The sequence below is a fragment of the Myxine glutinosa genome, chromosome 3, assembly GCF_964187855.1.
Source record: "Myxine glutinosa chromosome 3, kmMyxGlut1.1, whole genome shotgun sequence".
In the NCBI taxonomy this organism is placed as follows: domain Eukaryota; kingdom Metazoa; phylum Chordata; class Myxini; order Myxiniformes; family Myxinidae; genus Myxine; species Myxine glutinosa.
The window spans coordinates 186831553-186844705 of NC_136263.1; the positions used below are offsets into that span (position 1 = coordinate 186831553).

Here is a 13153-nt window from a genome sequence, read left to right on the forward strand (position 1 = left end):
AGCATCTGGGGGAAAAATCTCTTTTTCGGGGGAGAAAAACTGTGTTTGACGAATTCTAACCTCTTAACGTTAGCATTTTTGATATACTCAATACACATGTTTTTTGTTCCCATTGCAGAGTTCTTTAGAATGAGCCATTCCTCAAATTTTTCCATTGAGCCGTTTCGGAGATACAGAGGGGCAAAGTTGAAGGTGTTTTACAAGATGGCGCCCATACCACGTGACCTATGACGTCATCATTAGCATTTAAAAATTCTACGAGCCTAGCCGATCATTTGATGAAAATTTCCTGTCAATCCGTCCAGCGGTTGCTGAGAAACTTAATTATGAAGTTTTCGGAGATGCAAAATAGCGTGGAAGAATAATAAGAAAAACTCTAGCAGTAAGAATAGGTTACTCTCCATTTCATGGAGAGTAAACCTAATAATAATTGACGTGTGGTTAGCTTGGATTAGCTCTGCAGTCCGTGCTGATGATGCCTGCAGTTCGGATAGAGACTGCGGGCTGCCTTTTGAGGACCCATGGTATAGTCTAAATAAATTCAGAAGAGTTTTTCAGCAGAATTTACAGTGATAGGATCAGGGGACACAGCATGAGAGTTAAGAGCAGGAGCGTTAGGACAGTAGCAAGGCAAGTCTTTCACTCATCGTTGTTAATGCATATAATAGTCTCCCTGAAAAGCTAATGGCAGCAGAACCAGTAGATAGGTTTACATTACAATCAAATGGGTACCTAGATGCATTGAGGATAGAGGGGTACATGGATATTGGCAGCACTGGAAGGTAGTAGCTGAGGTATAGATGGGCGATTGTATATACACATCGTGATTTTGTCATGAGAGGGTCTTATCAAAAAGTGAATATGCTGCTTGCATTTCTTCATTCCTCACCCTACAACTATGTCCCTGCCCCCATTCTCACCCTCTCAAAAATGAAAAATAGTGATGTATAGCATAAAATTTTACTATGTTTTGTAATGTATGTGTATGCAACACCCTGGTTGTGTCTGTGATTGCCCCCACTATGGTGACCGAACGCACACACACACACACACACACACACACACACACACACACACACACACACACACACACACACACACACACACACACACACACACACACACACACACACACACACACACACACACACACACACACACACACACACACACACAACCTTCCCTCAGTGAATTTATCTTGATAAACTGTGATAATGAATTAACGTGTTGTAGATGCAGCACAGACTTGATGGATCAAACGGGCTCCTCCAGCATCTAAGTTCATTTTTAGGTGGAGCGTTATGCTACAGGTTGAAATATTAGCAAGTGAGGCTGCATTGCCGAATGCATAGACGTACTGTGTACATAGGTCATGGATCCACTGGTCTATCGTGCATATGTTATGAGCTGAAAGGGTTGAAGCCTCCATGAAGAACGCAGTCCAGCTGATGATCCAGGCATGTCAGAAAATTGGTGACTTGCTGACAAATCACTAACTTTTTACTTTAGGCATGCAACTATTTCAAGGTTTGCATAAAAAAATTCTTAAACATTACACAACATCCTTTTGAGTTTAAATGTTAATGCACTACATCAAGAAAAGCTATTACGTTCATGAAATGATTATAACTGTTGTAAGGCACAGAGTTATCAAGAAGAAAATATGACCGCAGGTCCTGAAGCTCACCTGGATCACGAACAACAATCAATGATGTCAAAATATCGAAATTTTGTTCATGTGCAGAATCTGGTCACGTGATAGGTTAAGTGAAAGCTCTCTCGATGCTGATTACAGCGATGCACGTTTACGGGTCATGTTTTTTTGCACCCCCTGTAGGTTAGGGCATTAAATTTTAGCGTTTTAGGTTTCAGGTCCGTTAATGAGCGCAAATTTTGATTCGGTCAATATACCTTCGTTAGGCATCAGATATGAAGCTTGTGGCCAAGTTTCAACAAATTTTTTTTGTTTGGTTCAAGTGATAATGACTGAAGTGTTTGCAGACTCACTGACTGACTGACTGACACTGCTCAATCGCATAAGCTCACCGGACTAAAGTCCAGGTGAGCTAAAAATGGATGTGTGCATGTATGCACGCACGTGTCCACAAACAAGGAGACAAATACATGTTAATCATTGTCAATTTACTTATGCATAGTCTTGCCAAAAGTGCCCTAATAGCTCACAAGGATGTCTGGGGGGGGAAATGTCATTAAATAACAAGTCAGTTGATTCAGTGGATGTGATAATCCAATGCAAGGGAATGCAATGTGGTCTTTTTAATGAAAAAAATTTACGTAACATTATGAAGAGAATGGAAAAAAAATTGTATACCTTTCACAGTCGCACAAGGAAGATTCTTTTTAGCGGTATTTGCCTTTAAGGTTGTGCAGACCTCCTGTATGAACACAAATACTTTTCGAGGGTGATCAATCACCTGAAATAACAAAAACAACCAAATAATGTCAGAACCACCAGCACAGGCCATGAGCGACCTGAACAAGCATCTCGAGCATAGCACAGGGGACGTGTGCGACGCAAGAGTCACCCATATGTATTAAAAGTGAGGCAGTTGTGCAAATAAGCACGTGCTACAAGGATGTGGATGGAATAGGATGTGGATGATCAGAAAGCTTTTCACAAACACTTCAATGTTAAGATACCAAGATGCCAAGCGGTTAAAATGCTAAGATTGGGAGGAACAGGGTGATATTGTGGGAGGATGGTCAGAAAATTTTCTCCTTGCCTCCCCTCCCACCCATATTCACTTCAATATAAAATTGGAAGGGGGAGTGCCCCACAACTCATTTTCCCCCTACTCGAGTGCTCAAGCATACTACACTTTCAATACGACCCCACGATAAAGGTTTAATGGTCTGAAAAGTCTTGACGTAGTCACGGTGCAATAATACATAATTAATAGATGTACTCATGGTCCAATACAATTCAAAAGTTGATAGAAGTAGAGTACAATACGCACATTCAAATGATATGTTATTGGTAGACGTACTCACATGGGTCGACTGACACTTCACCGTGTTTCTTTAGTTTTATACACACACACACACACACACACACGTACGTGTGTGTGTGTGTGTGTATATATATATATATATATATATATATATATATATATATATATATATACACACACAGTCACGTGAAAAAGTACACCCCATGTAAAGTTTTGACTTTTTCAACATATTTCAACATACAGCTATTTGATCTTCATTTCAACAATATTGATAGATAAAGGTGATATAATATAACAAATATCATGAAACATTTACATTTTGTAGTCCATTGTATAATTTAAATAAACATAAATGCAAATTTCACATGTGGAAAAAGTAAGTACGTAAGTAAGTAAGCCGACGAGGTTGTTTCTGCCAAAGGGGGCAATACCACCTCTTAGAGCCAAGGGTGTACTTACTTTTTGGACCTTAACGGGCCCTTGGAGGGCAATGGACCAAAACGGACTTACTTGAGGCGATGACCAAACACGGATTCGGCAATAAAACGCGGAGGAAGAAGGGAAGTGGAAGTTGTGGCAAAAGCGCTCATCTTCAGCGAAACGACGGCAGCTGCAGGGAAATTAATCAACTCGACAAACAAGATTTAATGTACAAAAATAGAGATTTATTCCACGGAACCCGAAACAATGAAACGCGACGGTAATCAAATAATGCTCCTAAATTGGGATCCCACACACCTCACTTCAGAAACGAGACACAGGAAGGAATTACCAAAAGAAAAACGTTCGTTATGCAGTTGTGAATGTGGTGCGTCCTTATCTGTCCTGTCGTCTGGCATCTCCAAGCTCCGCTGCACACCATGAGGTCCCTCGCTCCAGCACCACAGCACCGTGAAGGCCCGAGCCAACGCCCACCCCAGGCTCCTCGTCGACCACCCACGAGGTCCGTGCTCCACACTAAGCTCCAGGAGCACCGAGCACCACGCAGATGGCGAGCCAACGACCACCAGGACCTCTCAAGACCAAGAAGAAAAGCAAGAGATTCAGAGGGACGTGCTGCGCAAGAGCTAGAGCAAGACCAGAGGGACGTGCTGCGCAAGAGCTAGAGCAAGACCAGAGGGACGTGCTGCGCAAGAGTTCGAGCTGGACGTGCAAGAGGGAAAATGGCGTTCGGCGCGCCCCTATATAACCTTGCGGCGGTGACGTCAGCCTTGGCGCGCCACCCAATCAGTGCCCTCCACCGAATCACCCGTTCCCTGTGGCGTGGTCATAGCTCGTGCTACTCGATGTGGCTTGGCCTGCCGGAGGTGTAGCTGGCTGCGGGCCATTCGGCGGTGCCCCGAACTGGCCTCTTTTCTTCCGAAGTCCTTGTCAGGGAAGGGGATTTTTTAATGTTGCGCTAAGGGCCCAACTAAGTGTCTACAGGTGTGCATTGCCATAAGGGACAAAGGTTTGGCTACCAGGTGTGGACACACAGGGGCGCTACTCTTTAATCCCTATTCTATTTAACCCTATCGGACCCGCTGCCGACTTTAGTCGCCACGGCCATACTCAACCTTCTGACATGAATTTCACCATTCATATAACTGCATGACACAGCTGGAAGTGGCTGGTCCTCATGAGCAGCGCTCGCTTTAGTGGAACGGGTCCGATAGGGTTAACACACGAACATCCTCCTGGTATATCCACAGGTATACATCTTAACCGACAAATCACCTAAACACACAGAAATTACAGGTCAGATTCCTTACCGCGACAGACGAATACCTACCTACACAGATCTATCTGGCTCTACATATTGCTACCCCACCGACATAACAATATATACACACACACACACACACACACACACACACACACACACACACACACACACACACACACACACACACACACACACACACACACACACACACACACACACACACATATTGGCACCCATGCACTTTTTTCAAATAATGCACCATTTCTTCCAGAAAATTGTTGAAATAAAAAAATATCTTGGCATCCACAGATGTATTTCTTTGGTTTGCAGTGGAACAAAACAAAAAAAGCTGAAAAAAATACTAAATCTTAGCATATAGCATATCCCACACAGAAAACAATGATGTCATGTCATTGATATTCAGTGTACTGAACTTCTATCAACTGGCAATTCATCACATACAACCAGCTCATCATCTCTATGTTTACAGAAAACAAAATGAAGCCTTCATATAAAATAACACCTTCCACACAGTCAAACATGGAGGAGGTTGTGATGTTTTGGGGTTGCTGTGCTGCCTCTGGCACTGGGTGCCTTGAATGTGTGCATAGCATCATGAAATCATGAGAATACCAAGGCATTTTGGAATACAATGTTCAACCCAGTGTCAGAAAGCTGGGTCTTCGTCGAAGGTCATGGGTCTTGCAGCAGGACAATGACCCCAAACACACTTCAAAAAGGACCCAGGAATAGTTCAAGGCAAACACTGGAATGTTCTGAAGTGGCCAGCAATGAGTCCAAATCTAAATCCCATTGAACACTTGCAGGGAGATCTTAAAAGAGCAGTTGGGAGAAGGCACCCTTCTAATCTGGGAGAACTGGATCAGTTTGCACAAGAAGAGTGGGCCAAACTGCCAGTAGTGAGGTGCAGGAAGCTCATTCACGGCTAGAGGAAGCGCTTGACTGCAGTTATTTTGTCCAAAGGCTGTGCTACCAAATATTAAGTCTATGGTGTTCATAAGTTTGTCAATACCATTTATTTTTATTGCCAGATTTAAAAGAATATATTAAGTCCTGAATCAAAAACAAAAGTTCTGTAATATTAACAGTGAAATAAAGAATTGTAGAGACAAAATACTTTTGTCAATTTCAACTTATTTTTAGAGAAAATGTGAGTTATTTGAAAAAGGTGCAAGATTGCCAATATTTTTGGCCACGACTGTATAATATATACCAGTGGAGACGCCCGTGGGAATCCCCCGGGCATGGACGTGTGTGACATTTGGACATCTTCATTTAGATGCTGAACCTGCACAGTTTTACAAAATGGTTACTGGCAATTCATCACATACACAAATGATGTAATCCACACAATTAATTTCCTTCTAATAACATGTGAATGCATGTGCATGCACATGTGAAATAGTTTTTAAGATGCAATTACACCTCATGTCACATGCAACTTCAAGAGCTCAAATCCTCTCCCTCTCCGCCCCATCCCTCCCACTGCACCGGGGAAAGGATCACTCACAGGGTAGTGGATCACTCACAGGGTAGTGGATCACTCACAGGGTAGTGGATCACTCACAGGGAAGTGGATCACTCACAGGGGAGTGGATCACTCACAGGGGAGTGGATCACTCACAGGGGAGTGGATCACTCACAGGGGAGTGCATCGCTCACAGGGGAGTGGTTCACACACAGGGGAGGTGGAGAGGATCACGACGTTCATTGGTGGTCTCATTCTGTTCCCTCATTCTTTTATTCATTTTGGAAATGGCAGTTACAAATGACCCTCATGCAACTCATTGAGATAGCGCTGACATAAAGAAGCAGGAATGACCACCCACATGCCCAACAATACGCAACCTTGAGCTAAAGACAGCTTGGATGCACGCGACGCATATGGAGCATATTCTGACGTCGAGAGCAACTTGCACCAAGAAAATGAGAAAACAACGTGCCTAACACGAGACAGCACGGGATCACGACAAATGCAGCGGCCACTTCCACAGCGATTGTAATCGTAATTACCTGACCAGATTCAATCTGTTCCAACATGACCACCTCGACCTCATCTGCAGGTTTGGCACCAGCCTTTGGAGAACAAAGGTCTGCCCCTCTCCCCATGTACAGAGTACCTAATTGTAACATTTTATTGTGACTACGTCTAAAGAATGAAACTTTAGAATGTCTTTCTAAAAACTTTAGAATGAAATTTTCTTTAGAAAAAAGAAAACGTCTAAAGAATGTGACTACGTCTGAAGAATGAAAAGTTGGAATGAAAGAATGAAATGTCTAAAGAATGAAACATTCTGACTATATAAAGAATACAGCTCAAATGGAAAAGTCCCTGGGGAAAAAAAGTATTATGGGCTGTGTACAAGAACATTACATTACACCTTTCTGTCTGGCGAAAACCACATTTACTCTTTTTGTTGCAGCATACAAAATGACAATTTTTTAATTAAAGATTTCAAATAAGCTTCTTTAAAGTATATGTGTGTGGGGGATTTCATGGTCAAATCTCCTATCCCCTAGATGGCAGCATTGCACTGAATGGCATTTTCACAAACCACGAAGCAAACTGGCCTTTTGGAAAACATGTTAACAGCCTCTTGTGACCGAGGCTAAACGACCTTGAATAAACATTCCTTTCCCTTGCGCTTTCCATTACCATTGTCTTCAAAGCTGTTTGTAGCTGGGTCTTATCCTGCCTCTCTCACTTTGTATAGAAAACAGGAATAGCTGTGTCTGGGAAAAGGAGTAGTCTCGTGCTTTGGAAAACCGACATGATGGCTTGAGGTGGGGGCTTTTGAGTTTTCTTTGTCCTGAGAAGATATTTAAACCTGACAGCTGGTGTGGCTTTCCAAGGAGGCTGTGTGTATCCTTGGAGCCTCAATGTTGTATACTGTTACAGTTTCAAACGTTACTTGCTTATGCATCCTGCTTCCTGTTGCATCCTTGAGCACCACTGGCTTATGCGCTGACTCCTTCCATGCATGTTTCATTATCTATAATAAACCTCTTGTTAACAGTCCGAGTTCGTCTCGGAGCTTATTCCTGGAGTGGGGAAAGGGGCCTGAGCCCCCACATAGATTGGTGATGAGGATGGGATTGTGGATTTTTACTGGTAGATATTTTAATGAGTTGTGGAATGGTTGTGGTCAAGAAGCTGATTAACGCTTTGTGGGATAGCAGAAGCATGGCATTGTTGCATTGTGTGAAGATGGCAGGCAAATGGGTGCCTGTGCTGGTGGCACTGGACGCGGGGAACAGATAGATGGAGAGCCGTCGAGGCTCCAGGAAATCGCGGCCAGAGGGTTGTGCGGGGCGCATTTCCTTATTGTCGTTTTAATAGCAATACAAGTAGAGATCAGGCGGCATGCTGGAGTATCCAGCGCCTCCAAGGGAGGCTGCGATGTGTTGAGCTGTGAACCACGTGATGCGTCGTAGCGTTATGGGGTTCAATGTCATTCACTCTGTGTCTGTCTGTGACTGACTTTGTGTGTGTGTGTGTGACTGAGCCTGTGGTGTCACTGTATTGGCATCCAATGCGAGAGTTCCCAGAAGGCAATTCAGAAAGTCCTCCAAATAGCTCATGATGTAACGACCGTCTTCGGTAGGGTTCAATATGTGCGCGGTTGGGCAGTTCAAGGTGGTGTGGTGTGCGGCCCGGAGGGTTAGCAACAGCATACTTCGTTGCGTGCTTCGTTCTCGTCACGAGCCTAATGGATGTTGTTATAGAGAGCAGGGAAAACACGGACTACTTATTCACGCATGTGCACCATAGAGGCGAAATGGTAATGTAAGGGATGCGCTCTCATCATTAGTGTCACCTAGCAACAGGATTGGTGATTGTGGGCGGAGCTGTGTGCACTGACCGCGACATGAGTGTCACAGGTGAATTTGACCACCAGCTGTGATGTGGATGGTGATGTAATGTGGATGGGTAATATTTTTGCTGTAATGGGATGGGATGGGTAACGTGAAATGGAGTTTCTTTGTTAATCCTGGATGTGACACGATTCAGCCTTGAAAACTTGTGCAAAAACGAAACAAAAAATTTCATTAAAGATTTCACTATTTTATTTCCTATGGCAATAAACTATGAAAACGCATTTTTTTGGGCGGTGGATAATCGCTCCAAACGAAACAGGCATTACCTGGTTTCCTTTGCTTGAGTTGTACAAGCCTGGTGTTGGCTTAGTGGTTAGGGTGCTGGCTTGGGATCCTAGGATCCTGGGTTCGAATCCCGGTCGATCGCTGAATTAACGCCAGGGGGGTTGACTCAGCCTGTCATCCTTCCGAGGTCGGCAAATTGAGTACCAGTTCAATGGTAATTCCCTGTGTGTCGCAAGAGTCGACTAACAGGGTTGGTGGCAGGAAGGGCATCTGGCCGTAAAACATTGCTTCAAAAATGGGACCTTGGTGCCCGAAAAACCCCTGCTTTGCAGGGAAAAATGGCCTCTAAAGGTGGTTCTTCTTTCTTTGCTTGAGTTGGAATCAAAATGTACCTTTGTTTCTTCAAAAGGTAACTTATGATAGAAGACACATTGATTTAGTCTTAAAATGCACATCAGAGGCCCATCATAAGCCTATGGCGCCATGACTTCAACGTTAAACTTGAAAGTATCGAAAACATTTCGCTCCACAAAGTACAAAGCGATAAAACCAAACGTTATTAATAAATATTGTATTCCACAGTTGGTTTACATTATTGTGTACATTTTTGAAGTACTGTATTGTTTAATTCCATTGTTGGAAAAGAGTTAACTCGCTTTAAACAAACTCTGTATATACGAGGTGTGTTCAAAAAGTATCCGACCTTTGTTCATAAAAAATACTCGTATCCAGATACAACAAACTTCTAATGTCCTTCAAAGTAGTCCCCATGGGCTGCCACACACTTCTCCCAACGGTTCTGCCACCGTCGGAAGCAGCGCTGGAACGCCTCTTTTGGGATGGCGCGCAGCTGGACCATCGCATTCCGCATGATGTCTTCTCTGGACTGAAATCTGATCTGGCATTTTCAGCTTGGAGAAAAGCCAGAAGTCACACGGAGCCATGTCGGGAGAGTAGGGAGCCTGACGAAGCACAGGTGTGTTGTGTTTGGCCAAGAAACTCTATCAAATGTGAAGAATGGGCGGGTGCGTTATCGTGATGGAGCTGCCAATTGCCCGCTGCCCACAGGTCCGGCCGTTTGCATCACACAGCGTCACGAAGGCGACGCAGAACCTCTTGGTAATACTCCTTGGTGATGGTTGTGCCGTGTGACATGATGACATGGCTCCGTGTGACTCCTGGCTTTTCTCCAAGCTGAAAATGCCCCTGAAAGGGACCAGATTTCAGTCCAGAGAAGACATCATGCGGAATGCGACGGACCAGCTGCGCGCCATCCCAAAAGAGGCGTTCCAGCGCTGCTTCCGACAGTGGCAGAACCGTTGGGAGAAGTGTGTGGCAGCCCAAGGGGACTACTTTGAAGGACATTAGTATAAGTTTGTTGTGTCTGGATACGAGTATTTTTCATGAACAAAGGTCGGATACTTTTTGAACACACCTCGTACACCCCAGGAATAAAAAAAATATATAATAAAACGAAAGTTCTATCCCAAACTTGTTGGGTTTCTATTTTTTTTGGTATACAAGATCGAGGCTCATGTAAGAGCTAACATTAATCACACAAAAAAAACCTGACACATAAGGACTTCTAGGACTTCTCGGAAAGAAGTAGGTATTTCAAGAAAGTGGATCTGGGGTGCATTAACGGGGGTAGAAAAGATCAAGGTTTTGGATGGGGGAAGATAAGAGATGGTGGTGAACAGCTGTTTTAAAGACATGGAGGGAGGAGTGGGATTGAAGAAAGTGTGGGAGTTTGTTTCAGAGTCGGGAGAAAAGAGGTATGAAAGAGTGAAGGTGAGCAGAGAGTCTTGATTTTGGCAGTTTCACCAGAAGAGGGTTTCTGGCAGTTCTTGTGCGACCTGTAGGGGGACAGAGCACAGATAGAGCTGGGGGAGCTAGGCCGGAGAGGAGTTGGTAGAAGACAGAAAGACCACTAACCTGCCTGCGGTGAGTGAGTGAAAGGCCCTTGGAGTTACCTTCATCGCAGGAGATTCCAATGATTCTGAAAGCTTTGGTTTCGACAGTGTGAAGCCAAGATAGGGGTGCGGCAGGAGCACCAGCCCAGATGGGAGAGCAGTATTCCATTGATCTGCGGATGAAAGGCTTGTACGTGGTGAGGAGCTCAGGCGTGCTAAGGAAAGACTTCGCACGACAGAAGATGCCCAGTTGGCGATTGGCTTTGGAGAACAGCTTGCAAATGTGGTTTTCCCAGGAAAGATCATGGCACACAGTGAGACCCAAAAGCTTGAGTGACAGAACTTCTTGGAGAGGATTGTTGAGAAAGTAGATGGGAGGGTTGTCCAGTCGGTTATTGCGGAGAGGCAAAGTGAGAGTGTGAGATTCGTCAGGATTGAAAGGCATGTTCCACTTGTTTGACCAGACTGATTTTTTTCCAGGTCTGCAGAGAGTGAGGAGGCTGCAGACTGCCGAACTGGGGGATGAGGTATGGAGCAGAAGAGAGCGATGTCATCAGCAAAGAGATAGAGAGGATTTTCCAGAGAGTCGGCGAGATCATTGATGAAGACCAGAAACAGCACAGGGCCCAGAACACTGCCTTGGGGAACTGCAGCCTGAACAGGAAGGGGAGATGAGAGAAATCCATTCAGGGCCACACGTTGACTACGACCAGAGACGAAGTCCGCAAGCCATGCGTGGAGATTTCCAAGGATAGCAGAGGATGAGAGTTTGGTGAGCAGAGCTGGGTGCCAGACCGCATCGAAGGCACGTGATATGTCAAGGGAGACAGCTCAAATTTCCTGTTTGACATTGAGGACCTCCATCCATTGTTGAGACAGCAGAAGCAGCATGTCAAAGAGTAGAACGACCTGGTCTGAATCCAAATTGATGATCCGAGATCAAGCCATTGCAGAAGACGAAGCATTTGAGGTCAGAAGCAATGATATATTCCATGACCTTGCTGATGATTGGGAGTAGGCCGATTAGTCTGTAGTTGCAAGGATCTGTTTTAGCATCTTTTTTGTGTGAAGCGGTAATTTTTGCTGATTTCCAAGCAGATGGCAGATGACCTAGAGCAGTGGTTCTTAACCTTTTTAAAGGCGCCGAACCCTAACGAAACCCACCGAACACTCGTTGAACCCCTCAAATTTGAAAAAAAAAATGAAGAAGAATTGCATCTTAATGTGTTTTCTGTTCTTCTTTTCGGGAGGCGATCTGGGAAATGCGTGGTTTTGTTTTGGCAAGGGCCCCCCTCAAATAATTTTTGCATGCAAGCCTGCTCCTTTTCTTTGTTTTAATGTCCACCAGTTTCGAAAATGCATGCTCGCAGAGATACGTTGTAACGAACGGCATGAGGATCTCAAGGTCAATTTTAGCGATGTGAGGATACCCTTCCATTTTGCGGCACCAAAACGTTGAGAGCGTTGTTGTGCCAAAGTGTTGTTGTTGAGTCTGGCTCTGCTGAAGTTCGATGAGGTCGTCGAGGAATTGGTCGTTGACATCGGCCGTTGCAACGTCGAAAGTAAACGGCTGCCACACCCATGCTGGGTATTGTTCTTTGTCGGGGAAGTAGCCGTCGAATGACTTTCCTAGCTCATCCAAGTGCGTGGCAATCGCTTGCTTCACCTCCCCCGGTACAGCAGTGCCTCCAACTTCAGACTCATCGTCGATCCCGCTCACACACTCGTCCAGTAGCGAAAAGTTCGCGAAGTTGTCGTTCTCTGTTCACCGCCTCCACAACGGTAACTTCTTTCGGAAAGCGCTCAGCTTTTCTTCAGATTCTATGACATTCACTCCACCGCCCTGCATCTGGCAATTGAGATAATTGAGTGCGTCGAAGATGTCAGCCAAGGCGAGGATGAACTCTGACTCTTGGAAGTGCGTTGCATGGCAATGCTGGTGTTCTCGCAAAAACAGCGCTAATTCTACACGCAAGGCAAAAACACGGCTCACTACCTTCCCTCGTGATAACCATGGAACGTTAGAGTGGTAGAGAAGCACTTCAAATTCAGAGCCGATTTCATTGCACAGCTCTTTGAAGATGCGATGATTCAGAGCATGGCTCCGCATGCAATTCACTGTTTCAACGACAATTTTCAGAACATTGGCCAGTTTTGGAGGCATGGTTTTTGATGCCAGCACGTGTCTGTGCAGGACGCAGTGCGTGACGATGATGTGTGGTGCATCGGCCTTCACCAGCGCTCCAAAACCGGAGTTGCATCCCTGCATGGCTGGAGCTCCGTCCGAGCAAACTGCAGACACCATGTTCCACAAGAGGCCGTTGCTTCTGAAGAAGTCGTCCACAAGCTTCGTCACGTCAGCTGCCTTCGTCGTTGTTGTGAGAGGCTTGCAGAACAGAAAGTCTTCCTTGATCTAGTCTCCTTTGACATAACGCACA

General features: G+C 44.9%; 1 protein-coding gene across 2 annotated transcripts in view; it reads right to left on the reverse strand.

Moving 5' to 3' along the window:
• LOC137422978 (uncharacterized) overlaps positions 1–13153 on the reverse strand; it is a 244669-nt gene that overhangs the window by 129065 nt on the left and 102451 nt on the right. For both annotated transcript variants that reach the window (XM_078774865.1, XM_078774864.1), the window contains exon 3: positions 2333–2435. In XM_078774865.1, the coding sequence (XP_078630991.1) occupies positions 2333–2435 (103 nt within the window). The remainder of the gene's footprint in view (positions 1–2332; positions 2436–13153) is intronic.